Source organism: Grus americana, chromosome 6 (genome assembly GCF_028858705.1).
Source record: "Grus americana isolate bGruAme1 chromosome 6, bGruAme1.mat, whole genome shotgun sequence".
Taxonomy (NCBI): Eukaryota; Metazoa; Chordata; class Aves; order Gruiformes; family Gruidae; genus Grus; species Grus americana.
This window is the reverse complement of record NC_072857.1, coordinates 38,058,726-38,072,588: the sequence shown is the minus strand read 5'-3', so window position 1 is coordinate 38,072,588 and position 13,863 is coordinate 38,058,726. Positions and strand designations below refer to the sequence as shown.

Genomic DNA, 13,863 nt, shown 5'->3' with positions numbered 1-13,863 from the left:
CTTCTCTACTTGGTGAAGTGTTAGACTGAAAATATATGGTCTATGTCTGGTATTTTCCAGTAACAGCACAGGAAATATTCTGTGCAATATTTAGGTATGTCATTTCTTATACCACTATGCCAAGATTGTTAGGTATGTTTTGTTTGGAATATATGCCATTTACTGTTCACAGTTCAGACTAAATTACTCCTAGAAGGCTGTATTCAGATTTGGGCATCCCACTGCGTATGGACTGCTCTAAAAGAGTTTGTAAGTCTGAAACCAGCTGTTAGGAGAGAAAATTGTGCATGAGAAAGTTTAAATGACTTATCTGAAGCTAGGAAGTAAGCCAGTACTGCCCAGAACCCAGGTCACCAGTGAAACATCAATACTGATATTGAACAAGTTCAGGGATGTCTTAAACCCACCATACTGCCAGGACATGGTCTTGCACATCCAGATGATACAGGCAGCCTATATGAAGTGAGTTAGAGCTCAGGCTGCCTGCAAATCTTATCTCTCTTCTGACAAACAGCAACCAGAAAAAACTTAAGTGCAGGAAAGACTTACTCTTTGTTTCTTCTGTTTCTTTTTTTTTTTTTTTTCTTTCCCCTTCACTGATGTAAACAATGTTTTGTGTCTTGATTGTGGAGGATCAGTCATCAGAGACTGGAGCAAACTCTTTAGCTAACACAGGATGGTGTTTACATTCTTTTCTATACTTGTGTATCAACATTCAAGTTAAAATGTTTACATACACTCTGAGAAAGGGTAGTGCTGGAAAAGGGACTGGGACTTCATAATTTCCAATAAAGATTCATCAATCCTCGATGGAATTTTATGGCCATTGTAAATTGTTGCATAGCTACTATCCACAACCTGTGTATATTATTCCTACCTTTCATTTTTGTTGTTGAATAATAGGGTCCCCTTTCTTCTCACTGGAAAAACGTATGTCCTGTCTTGCTACATTAACTCAGGTGGGCCACATTGCTGTCTGTGTGCCTGAAATAGGTGATGTAAGAGACACACACAGACATATCCCAAACCAGTTTCAGAAGATGTACATCTCCAGTATGCTGTGGTTGTTTTTCTGTGTGCTGAAATGATGCAGGATACCAGCAATGACCTGTACCTAGAGCCGAGCTGTGACACTTGGCAGTGATGCTAATGGGAACTTTTCTTCATCGTCCTAGAGGAAAGTGCCCAGTCGGAAATGGAGTTTTCTTAAGTAGGGTCAGGAGCCCAGGCTGAACAGAAGAGAGAGCACGAGGAATGCCAGACTGCCGTCAGGTGCTACAAGCTGTAGGGACGGATATGCTTTAACTGTAATGGCCCAGGGGGGGTGTCTAATCCTTTCTTTTTAGATATGGCCCTGCTGTGAGCCAGGGCTAGGACCAGAAATTTCCAGAGGTCTGCAAAGCCTTCTAGCTATTACTATACAAACAGCGTTTCATTTCTGTTTAATATTACACAGTGATCTCATGGTATGCATTTTTTCTTTCCTTTGATTTTCATCTCAGACATGTTTGCTGTGGGCTCTCTGAAGCAGGACAGAGTAAGCTGTTAGCTTTGTGGTCAGAGGGAAGCAGAACTGCCCCTGAGCAGAGGTGGCTGCTCTCCTGGGGTGGTCTTTCCTGTTTGAATTTCAGTTTAGATCAGTTGTAAATACCAGGCTGCTCCCTTGAAATGTAGCTGGAGTTTGCTCGGGGCTGGTGGGACAGCTCTGTGTTGTGTGCTCTGCCAGCAGGCCCACCAGAGCATCCCAACATGTTATTCTGATCCACTCACATAAATCAGCTGTCCTTCTTCCTAGAGAACTGCTGAAATCCTGGTGCTCACAGCAAGATCTCCTCACCTGCTATGTTAGGAGGCTGGGGTTTGGTGACTTGAGCCAGGATACTCCCTTGCTTTCAAATCAGGTAAACAGTTTCTAGGGGAAGGAGGTAAGCGAGTTATTTTCCTGCGAGGACTGAACTGGTACAAAGTGTTGCAGAGCTTGAGCAAAGCAGATAATCACTGAGTTGCCTGAAGCATGGACCATGAGACGCCCCTGAACAGGACGTGTGAGGAGCATCCCAGTGAGAAGGTGGGAGTGTTTGCTCCTGCTTTATGGTTTGGTGCTTTTTGTGTACAAAAGCAGAAGGAGAGTGAAAGGGAATTGGATTTTCACATGGATAGGAGCAATATCAGAGTGGGTTCAAACGTGTACAGTGATGTTGGCACAGCCTTGCCTTTAGTAAAGAGAAATCTTTCAGTCCCATGAGCTTAGCAGGTGGCTTAAGAGCAAGAAACAGTAATAATTATGCAACCCTATCAAATGTGTGTGCACGTCTCAGTGGGTGACAAGGAAAACCAGCTCTGCAGCAGCGAGGGTGCTGTTGGGAGGCTGTGCTAGCAAGCAAAGCATGGTGGTACCAGACCATGCTGTAAAATAAAGGTTTATTATTTTCTGTTTGGTACGTGTACCACCCAGAGTCCCACAGTAGCATCACATCACTGAGTACCTTCAGTATTTCTTCCACCTGAGATCTGCTATGGGTGCAGCTTTGAAGGCAGCTGTGGGCACCGTAGGGCTAGTGTGGGATGAGCTGTAGCACAGGCAAGGAGAGGGACACAGCTCTGAGTGCCATACTCCAACCGCAACGCTAGACTCAAATGAAAAGAGACAAGGCAGAGGCATATTCACACAACTGCGTAAATATGAGCAGCAGGACCCAACAAGGCTTTGATTTCATTACAGTTTAACATGCAGCCAGAAAATATTATGTCCCCGCTATAAAGGAGGAGATATTTACCTTTGGGAGATTTTAGAAGCAAGGAATTGGAAAATGAAATTAATTAATAGAAAGCAACAAGGCAAGCCAATATTTGCAAAAGTGTTATTTACCTCTCTTTTATCAAGGCTCATTTTACACAAGTGTTAGTGGTTATAATAGCTGATATGCCACTGGCATTTAATACCAAAGGGCCTCTAAAAAGGCTTTAGGGGACATTTGCTTGTTTTTATATTTTCTCCCTGATGTCATGTTTGTGCCTAAAATTTGATTATATGGTATAAAGAATGAAATCGGGCATTTCTGGTTAGGGCAGCTTGTGGGCAGTTAAAAAGGCTAGGCTCCTTCTGGAGGATGCTTAGAGTTTAAATGTCGATGGATGTGTGCACTCCAGAGCTAATGGGTATAATGCATGTTACACTAGCAAAAGGGGGTGATTATTGATTCATTTATTATTTTTTTTAGTGTGCAAGTTGAGACTTTTTAAGTGGGTTTATGTAGCGAGGTCTTTGAGCAGCCAGCCTCTGAAGTCTCTGTCCATCTCGGCAATCTAGAGATCTTGATCATTCAGGTCAGAATTTCAGGATAAGAAATCCCAAAACCTAGATCTTCTCAGTAAAGGAACATCAGCTCTTTTTTTCAAGATAGCATTTAAGATGCAAAACAACCACAAAAAAAAATAATTAACAAAGTAAATTGGATTATCCATACGAATCAAGCTATTTAAGTTTTACTTGGTAAGGTCCAAATGTGTTTTCTGCTCACAGTGCGATTCATGTCCTGACCAATAAAAGTTGGCTGGGGCTTTCAGTACTTCTCTTGGAAGCCTACAAAATGGTGACATCGCATTGCAATTAGCAGGCAATTTAAAGACATTTAAACAATTATATCACATTTTCAGCCCCACTAATTGGCACCACAGCTGTTTTCTTTGCCTCCTTTTTTTTGGAACAGTGGCCACAGGGTATTAACTCATGGGGAAAACCAGTAAGGAATTAAAAAAGTGTGCAGACACCAGTGGTTTGGAGAAGAGCCAAGCTGTAAGGTTCTGTGTTTAAGGGTGTTGCAAGACAGCTATGTTTAGTACGGAGCCAAAGGGGAGGCATGAAGAAAATACCATTACTGTGATCTTAATTTGCAGGTCACTGACTGGGAAGGGTCTTGTCATTAAAAATAGCACTAATTGCATTAATGCTAGCCCATTGTCTCCCAACGTCTTGGAACAGGGCTATTCTAAGAGGGCCTGTTACTATGTTGTTATAGTTGCATATTGTGTATTTAAATGTTAGAGTCACGGCCAAGGAGATCTAAAGATAGGACGGTGGGTTTAGCCTTTTGTGATGAGGGTGGGGCAAAGCATGCCCACAGATAGATAATGTGGCCATCCTAGCACAGTGGTTTCTTAAGTTGCTAATCATCTAAACATTTACTGGCAGAGGAGCATAGCCCTGTATACTGAAGCCAAGCCTGTTGACAAAAGATTTGTCTTTCTAAATTACCCTTAAGAGATCACTGTGGGCTGTGAACTAAAAGTTCAAAACAGCTCTCCCTTTACTCGTCCAGAATCAATGAAGCACAAGTTGAAATTCATGGGAGTGCCTCTCTTAAAATAGAAGATGTAAATTAAAGGTATGTAATACAGCACGGTGTAGTATCTAAAAGAAAAGGAGTGGTTACAGTCAGTGGTTTAGTGTCAGTGAAAAGCAGATGCATGCTTCTCATTTGGGCAGCAGCGAACTCCTCTCCCTTGCATTTAATACTAACACAGTATTGCTACAGCTCTTTTCACTCTTGTGCGCTCTGGAGGGCTGCAGCCACTTTGGAAACCAAAAGAAGCAAACCCCCTCTTCGGAGTCTCGCAGCCTGCAGGTGGCAGTGAAGGAAGCTGGGGAGCTTTACAAGGAGGTAGAGGATTCCCAGCAGAGCTTTGAATTCCTCGCTGTTAAGAGAGTTGACTCTCTGTAGTCACCACTTGTATTTCTTCTGTCGATCCTATCTGTAATCATCAGTTTGCCTAAATCCTCACCACCCTCCATGGACCAAAGCTTACTACTCACCTGTCTTCAGTCTTTCCTTCTCCATCTTTTTGGAGTAGACAGAAAGCTTCCCTGAATTAAAGTAAATATGAGATCAGAGAGTAATGAGAAGGCAGATTAAGTGTCCTGCAGTGCAACATCCTATAGCCATCAGTAGGACTTCAAAGTAGCATCTGGCAGGCTCAGGGCATGTTTTTTAATCCATTTATCTAACACCTTCTGGGTTGTAACCTGTTCCTGCCCTTGTGTTATTACAAGTTGACAGTAAATCTGTGGTACAAAAGAGAAGTGAGGGGGGCCAGAGGAGATTTGACCTCTGCAATCAGAGCATCTCTGGTTTCCACAGTGTTCCCTGTTTAAAGGGACTTTCCCAATAGTCCCAAACAAGCCTCTTACAGAAGACTGCCAAGTTACAAGCTTGCTGCACAGTCTGTATCCAGGTGCGTATTGATGTCTGTTCCCTTCAAAAAAGTAGTCTCTGGTAAAGTGTCTTCTTTTCTCTCTTCTGTTCCAGTGTCCTGAGTGTGATCTTCTCAGCCAGGCAACTGGTGACTTAGGTGCACAAGCAGGGAAGGAAGAACCATTCTTGGCTGTCGTTGTTCTGAGTATGAGTAAGAAAAAGAGACCATGCACAGATAGGGCAGCACTGAAGTTTCCAGACCGATCCAGCCAAGCCCTCTGCCATCTCTTTCTGTACTGCCTTAGATGGCACTTTTTTTGCAGTTGGCATCATCCTCACTTCTCCGACTATCAGCAGCCACGGCTGGGTCAGAGAGGCCAAAGATGCTCCCAGGCCTAGGGCTTAAAGTTAAGCTCTGCTTTTCAAACGTAACAAGCTCTTTGGCGAAAGCTTAGTGAAATCAGTCGCAGTTTGCCTAGACTGCAGTGGTGTCTCGGCCCTCTTGGCCCTTCCTCCCTCAGCCCTAGTACCTGTGCACAGAGCCTTTGGAGCTGCCACTGGCTGCACAAGACGGAGCTCTGCCGCTTGTGCTAAGGGTGGACGGGCAGCTGCTCAGCTTCCTCTGCACCAGCTGAACCAGGCCTGCATTTGGCCATTTGATTCAAGAGCGATTTGGTGACAACAGAGGACAGTCAAGTTCAGCTCCAGCCTCTGGAGAAGTTGCTGTTTCAGAGCTCTCAGACTATCTTTTGTCCTTGTGGTGGGTTGACCCTGGCTGGAGGCCAGGTGCCCACCAGAGCCGCTCTCTCACTCCCCTCCTTAACTAGACAGGGGAGAAAAGGTACAACGAAAAGCTTGTGGGTCGAGATAAGGACAGGGAGAGATCACTCACTAATTGTTGTCACGAGCAAAACAGACCGAACTTAGGGAATTCATCTGATTTATTACTAGGCAAAACAGAGTAGAGGAATGAGAAATAAAATCAACTCTTAAAACACCTCCCCCCACCCCTCCCACCTTCCCGGGCTCAACTTCACTCCCGGCTTCAACCTTCCCCCCACCTCAGCGGCACAGGGGGATGGGGAGTGGGGGTTACGGTCAGTTCATCTCACGGTGTTTCTGCCGCTTCTTCATCCTCAGGGGGAGGACTCCTCTCATCGTTCTCCTGCTCCAGCATGGAGTCCCTCTCACGGGGTGCAGACCTTCAGGAGCAAACTGCTCCAGCGTGGGATCCCCCCCGGGGTCACAAGTCCTGCCAGCAAACCTGCCCTGGCGTGGGCTCCCCTCTTCACGGGTCCACCGGTCCGGCCAGGAACTTGCTCCAGCGTGGGCTTCCCACGGGCCACAGCCTCCTTCAGGTGCCTCCACCTGCTCCAGCGTGGGGTCCTCCACGGGCTGCAGGTGGAATCTCTACACCCCCTCATCCTTCCTCCATGGGCTGCAGGGGGACAGCCTGCTTCACCATGGTCTTCACCACGGGCTGCAGGGGGATCTCCGCTCCGGCGCCTGGAGCACCTCCTCCCCCTCCATCTGCACTGACCTTGGTGTCTGCAGAGTTTCTTACATCTTCTCACTCCTCTCTCCGGCTGCAAAAGCTCTCTCCCTCTCTAAGTGTTTTTCTTCTTCTTAAATATGTTATCACAGAGGCGCTGATTGGCTTGGCCTTGGCCAGCGGCGGGCCCGTCTTGTAGCCGGCTGGCATTGGCTCTGTCAGACACAGGGGGAGCTTCTAGCAGCTTCTCACAGAAGCCACCCCTGTAGCTCCCCCCGCTACCAAAACCTTGCCACACAAACCCAACACAGTCCTTGTGCCTCCCATTTCTCCCTGTCACATTTAGGTCTTATTACCATCTCTCCCTCCCTACTCAGCCTCCTGTCACATGCCAACCCTTTCTCCCTCCCTGCACCTCACAGTCTCTCTCACTTGCCTTTGCCCTCTGTTCCTTTGCAAGTCACCATTCCCTGGCTCCTGACCATCCCTGCTGCCAGCTCCTCCAGCTCCACTTCCCTTGCAAATCTCTCAGCTCCTTTGCTGTCTGCTCAGACTGCTGTTTCCTCCTCCTCTTCCTCCCCAGGACACTGAGACCATGAGATCCTCTCCTATGTTTCCTTCCAGCACCTAGTTTCCCTGCAGACAAACAACTACGGAGAGAGTCCTGCTCAGGCCTTGCTAATGGCTGGTGCAGATAGAAATTCATCTAACAAAGGTTGAATTTTCACAGGGATGGAGAAAAGTTGTATCTCTAACTATGCCTCATCACCACGTTTACATCTCAAACACGAGGTGCTAGATCTGAGTAACAAAATGGCTGTGGGATATTTCAAACAGAAGGAAATGGGCATGTTTTTGATCACCAGGAAATGGTCTTCAGACAGACAGCATGCATTTTTAAAAGTTTATATTTGTTTTTATGTTTTTTCCTGATGCGGGTATTTTGCTTAAACCCAGAACATTCCTTTATAAAGTAAAATCCTTGACAGTGACCATCATCTCCATCCTGATGTTTTGGCAAGAAGTTCATCAGGGAAAGATTGAGCGTAGTACATCCAGTCTTTACTATGTGAGGATGCATGTCGTCTTTTCTTTGAATTTCGGTATGTTTCTTGGTGTGGATATGGTTTTGAAACAGATTTTTACAAATGAGATATCTTCTAAAGTGGAGTGTTCTCAGGGTGGTTAGACTTCTTTCCTGAGGCAGTGGGTTTTTCCTCCTTATTTTTCTCAAATTTTTTCAAACCCTGACTTTTTCTCTCCCTCAACTATGAGATAAGGGAATTATAATAAAGTTTTTGAAACAAAATGGGAAACGAAGTAATTATGAATAACTGATCTTGTAGTCTCAAAAAATAACATTTTGACAGTAGGAAAACACATGAAAAATAAAGGGTTTGTTTTATTTATATTTTCCTCCAAAAATCAGCATTTCCTCAATGAGAAACAAGCTGGTTTTGAGCAATAGTAATAGGTATAAATGCCGCTGCTGTGCTAGTGATGTTACAGCAGTTCAAGGTCCACAGGGCAGTGTAGGATGGTTCCAGAAACCAATATCAAAGTGAAGATCTCTACATGGATGCACTGATGTACAACCTCCAGACTTCTAGTAAAACCCCTTAGCCTGTGATACAGAGGTAACATTAGAAAGGTGGTATATGTTGAGAGCAGGACCATGGCACGTTGGAGCCTTGAAATCCAGCAGCTGCTGTGCTATTTGGGTTTAGCAAAGCCTAGGCACTGTTTTTCCTGTGATACTTAAGCTAGCTGTGACAGTCTAATGACAGTCCTGCACCCTCCTGCCCTCCTGGTTATCCCTCTCCTGCTTTGTCCCTGGGAAAGGAAGCCTTGGCTTGGAGCTAGACACTTTCTGCACTTCTTCTGCCCTGTATTTCCTCTGAAGTTGAGTGCACCATCTGTCATTCTTTCTGCACAATCTGCCTTTCCAAAAATTAGACACAAGACATTTGCAGGATATACAGCTGTCAGCAGGTGTAACATGGCACTTGCCCTTACCCAACAAGAGGAACTCAGTGGCCCTCCCTAAGACTGGTGAGGCACACAGCTTACTGATGTTGGTGAGACATTTGCCATGATCAAATTCTTTGAATTTTGGATTCAGTTAGGAAATCTAACTGATGTGCATGTTTCTCCCATTAGCTCATACAGCTCATGTTACTTGTTTCATTCATGTGACCTCTTATTACGTATCCATCATTCCATTTTTCTTTCCTATTAGAGTGAAATTGGACACAGCCCTCCTCCTGCCTACACCCCTATGTCAGGAGTAAGTATTTCACATTCAACCTTCATCCTTTAGGTTTTCCTCCTTCCTTCACTACGTATTTTCTGTTTCAAACCCCTTTTTCCTACATAAATGGCCTAAAACCCAACAGTGTATGAAGTGTGTATGTAAGCCATCAAATAGTCAGGATCTCTACACTCAGCCTGGATTCGTGTGTGAGCTCGGTGGACCCACACCCACAATTCTGCCAACTGCCAACTTTTCTTGAAAAAGCATTTAGGTAGCAGGCTTGGATGAATCTGTACATTTTTCCTTCCTGTTTATAGGTCATGATGTTGAAATTTCCTTGCACGCCTTTGCTGACAAACAAAATGGTAGGTTGAGTTGAACAATTGAGTTGAGGTACCAATATAAACACAATTCACCAGCCTGAAATGCACTGCCTGATGGAATTACATAGTGTTTGGGTGACTGTGTGAGTGTCACTGGAGGATACCCTAAAAGTACCCTCCCCCAGAAATAAGGAGAGTTCAAAGATGATAATGTCCTCTATTCCCAGTCCCCTTTGCAAAAGGGGATTTCCCTAACATGAGGTTTAAGGGTTTGTTCAGAAATCAGGGGAGATTGCTAAAGTAATAGAAGAGGAGATACGGTGTTTGCCTGTTGCAGCGGTGTATATCCAACCTCCACACATCTAGGTAGGAGGCAAGTTTTCCTGCTCCACTACTAGCCCCATTTCCAGCCCTGACAACCAGCTTGTTTCCCTGCTCCCCTCGCTGCACTGATGGTGCCTCCCTGGGAGGGGAAGTCAGCTCAGCACCACTGGGCAGACGGACATTTTGCTGGTCCACAACAGAGCCTGTGCTGCTGCCGATCCTGCAGCGCTGGAAATGCAGTAGTCTGCAGGATGGACAAGGCTTCACCTGCCCAGCGAAATGCATCACTGAGCAAGTGTGGCAGGAAAGGCACGGGAGCCACAGAGATGACTTGCTGTTGAATCTTCTCTCCCTTTGGAGCCTCCTTTCTCATACTGTCTTTTCTTTTTCAACAGAACCAGTTTGTGTATAGAGATGGTGGCTATGCTGCAGAGGTGCCGATGCCATACAGAGCTCCTGGCTGCATAATACCAGAAGCCCCAGTTGCTCAAGGGGCCACAGCAGAGATCTTTGAAGATACTTGCTGTAATGGCACACTACGAAAACAAGTGGCAACCCTGTCAAAAGAGGACAGCAGCACCCAGAGGTACAGCGCTGATCCCACGGTCTTCATACCCGAGCGGGTCGTCCGAGGAGAGCTGGATGAGGACGGGTACATGACACCGATGCGAGACAAAGCTAAAACAGGTAAAAAATTGTCTTTCTGGAGAAGCTCCTGCTCTACTCCGATTGCTTTCTCTCTTTTCCTCCATCAGCAGCTTTTCACCAAAAATGGCTTTATTGAATAACCCAGCAAGGTTGAAACATTCTGACTTGGTTAATATTTCTTTGCATACGGATTCATTTTTCTTTGCTTTATTTGCTACTTAGAAAAGCTCAAATGTGCCAAAATGCCAAGTTTAGTAATTCCCCCCTTTAACTTTTCTTTCTGGGAAATAACAAGAGAAAGGAATGAAAAAACCTAAACCTTCTTATTCAAACACAAATCTTCAGTTATTTCCAAGAAAAGGATCTATCTTTGGCTAGCCATAGTCTCCACTTTGCTTTGTTTATTGATCTTCTTTATCTTCATGGCATTGTGCTTGGTAAATGTCATGTTGAACATATCACAGAACTGATACACACAGTTGGCATTTTATACCCAAGAGAAGTTTGGGATTGAAAGAACAAGATGTGCTTCAGAGAGACCATCACTGCGAGGTGAAGTTTGCCTAGATCTTTGCCAGCTCAGAGTGCTACACTTCCCAGTTTGCCGTCATTCGTTTCTTCCTTTTTAATAGTGACAGCAGTCATTTAGATGTAAGGGGATGTGTCATTACTCATTTGCTTTCAAACCTTTGCATCATCTTTAAAGAAATTAATTAATGCAAATGTAAATGCCAAGTAACTACTGGGTTTGCTTCAGAATTTGGAAGCCACGTACTCTTTGTGTTACATGGTGGAAATGCAAGGAGTCCTGGGGCTTGATCCATGGCAGTAGCAGTTGTGGGAGTGCACTTGTGGCCCTGCTTTTCAGCAACAGCCCTTGCAAGAAGAGATTTGATGCTGTAAGTTTGCTTCAGTGTGAGCCCACACGTATCTTCACATACAGATTCACCCTGGAGAGCCTCAGAGTTCTGGAGGAGCTTAACACTTCACAGGTGCTACCTGAGCCCTTGGGCTAGTAGCAGCTCAGGAGAAAGCACCTCCTTCCCATCTCCCTGGGCACAGATGCAGGGATGTCACAGTGTGGCCACGGTGCTGCATGCTTTCTGTCAGCTGTGGGACTCAAATCAAAGCACTGCTTAGTTGTCATTGCTCAAAAAAGATGCTTCCACTATGCTCTTGGTGCGGGCACACGTGCCTGTTCCACTTCTCAGAGTCAGCAAAGTTTTAGCTATGTGGTCAAAGGTACTCACTAAGTCTTGAACTTTTGCATTTAATAGTTTTGGCCCCTTGCTGAATAAAACCAGAGTCGACATGAGGACCGCAGCTACTCTGGCTGTGGGGCCTGTTTCCTTGCGGGCAGGACTCTGGGTGGAAGTGTCTCCAGAGCCCATGACCAGAGCCGTGCTACCTGAGATGGAGGTCTTGTGTTAGCATCCCTGTGCAGCACAGGCAGGCTGAGAGGTCGTCCCTCACTAATGACAGTGGCTTGGGGACCCTGAGTTGTAGGGGACCTCTAGGCTGTGAGGTGAAGGGCAGAATTAATACTGGAAGTGGGTTTGATCTGATCATTTCCAGCCTTGAATGAATTGGATGCTTTTGACTATCTTGCTGCAGGGGTCCCACCCCCTGTTCCTTTTGTCCCCAGCCCACCTCCAAGCCATTTCCTTTGCAGCCCCTTGAAGCGTCAGCAGCCTCCTTCCTGCGCTGGCCAGTTGGTTTTGTGTTTTGCAGCGAGACCTCATTATGCACAGAACGAGGCAGGACATGACACCCGACGAATCCATTGCTCTGTGTCTCAGTCACCTCTGTGTGACTGTGGGAGGGAGCTTACTAAGGGTGTGTTTTTAACCTAGGACAGCCAGTCTCTTTATGTTCCTCTTCCCTCTCCACCCCCTGTCTAGATCTCCATGCAAGCTCCATATGCCTTAAAACCTTTCTGCAATTCAGGTACAATTTTTTGTGGTGTTAATCCACAGAAAGTGATTTGAAGCAACTGTAACCTGCTCCAAGTCCTGTTTTGGAGCTGATGTAAGACTCTCTTGTACTTTTTCCAGGACTCGTTTGAATCATTTTTTTCATAATGCTTTGGGGCCCTTTGTCCTTCAGGGATGGAAGGTTTTTAATCAGGCAAATTGTTCTGTTAGAAATGAAGCTGTCTTAGAAGTTAGCCCTTGGGGATGGTTTTTGTGCAGAGAGGCTTAACTAAGATTTCTATAGAGCTTTCTGGATGGAAAGGCTGCAGAGCAGAGGGTTTGACTGATACGTCCAAGGTTGCTGAGACAGTCAGCAGGAGAGGTGGAAGTCACTTGGCATGTTTGGCTCTGTAGGTCGTACTCTGAGAGGAAGTTCAGAACCAAACAAGGCACATGGGCTATGGCTCAGTGAGAGCTGTAGTTTAGTTTCCAGCTTTGCTGGCATGAGTGGTTGGGATGGAAGGATGCACAAGTCCAAGTACTGCTTCTGGTACAGCCTGGTAGTAATGCACACATGAGGCTTGGATGGATTACTCCCTCTCTTTGCTGATTTATTTTTAATCTTTCCTTAGATTACCTAAACCCAGTGGAAGAGAACCCATTTGTTTCCCGACGAAAGAATGGAGATCTCCAAGCTGTGGACAACCCAGAGTATCACAACGCTCCAAACGGGCAGCCCAAAGCAGAGGATGAGTATGTGAATGAGCCATTGTACCTCAACACTTTTGCAAACACCTTGGAAAATGCCGAGTACCTGAAGAACAATTTGCCGGAGAAAGCCAAGAAGGCCTTTGACAACCCAGACTACTGGAATCACAGCCTGCCCCCACGAAGCACCCTCCAGCACCCGGACTATCTGCAAGAGTACAGCACAAAATACTTTTACAAACAGAATGGACGGATCCGCCCCATTGTGGCAGAGAATCCTGAATACCTCTCCGAGTTCTCCCTGAAGCCTGGCACTGTGCTGCCCCCGCCACCCTACAGACACCGAAATACAGTGGTGTAGTGACTGCGGTCTTACGGAAGTGGAAAGGCAACCCCTTCTAGCTGCCTCGCTCTTTCTCTCTCTCCCTCCCTTCCTCCCTCCCTCCCTCCCTCCCTCTCTCTCTTTCTCCCATGAGCTGCTTCTTCTTGCCAGTTCACTCATTTTTGATATTTCCAAGTGAAAAATGTCTTGGAGTAATTTGCAGATTGGGTTGGGAACCTGGAAGGAAGGAAGGAAAGAGACTGAAAGAAGGCGTGTACAACCTGGCATTTCTCACGTTCGCAGATCGGAGGGTCGGACGGTCAGAGAAGCCAGACGGTACCAGTAAAGGCCCGTGGCAGTGTTGCCTGCTGTCGAGCTAGTTCTCAGTGATTCAACCCAGACAGACACTGCAGGGAAGCCGCAGAGAGGCTGTTTCTTTCAGCAGGAACTGATGAGAGTCTGTACAGCATTCCTGGAAATCTCAATGCAGTTTCCATTAGGGGGAAAAATGGACAATTTTTATATCATGTGTGATAGCATAGTAATTGAGATTGAGAATCCAATTTCTTTCTCTATCACTTTCTATCCCAGCAACTGAAAATGGCTAACCTGGCTTTTCATAATTGTTCAGATCTTCATCGTGGCTTTCCAAGAAATGATGATGTGACTCTAATATATGGCTAAACC

The 13,863-nt window shown here is 45.8% G+C and overlaps 1 protein-coding gene across 6 annotated transcripts in view; it reads left to right on the top strand.

Annotated features, from left to right (window-relative positions):
- The window catches only part of ERBB4 (erb-b2 receptor tyrosine kinase 4), a 629,144-nt gene extending 615,839 nt beyond the window's left edge, over nt 1-13,305 (top strand). For 2 of the 6 annotated variants that reach the window (XM_054830339.1, XM_054830341.1), the window contains exons 26-28: nt 8,924-8,971; nt 9,981-10,272; nt 12,779-13,305. In XM_054830339.1, the coding sequence (XP_054686314.1) occupies nt 8,924-8,971; nt 9,981-10,272; nt 12,779-13,215 (777 nt within the window). In that variant the 3' untranslated portion in view covers nt 13,216-13,305. Of the gene's footprint in view, nt 1-8,923; nt 8,972-9,255; nt 9,304-9,980; nt 10,273-12,778 lie in introns of all 6 variants that reach the window. The other 4 variants (XM_054830343.1, XM_054830344.1, XM_054830338.1 and 1 more) reach the window with 3 other exon arrangements.
- Nucleotides 13,306-13,863: the final 558 nt, after the last annotated feature.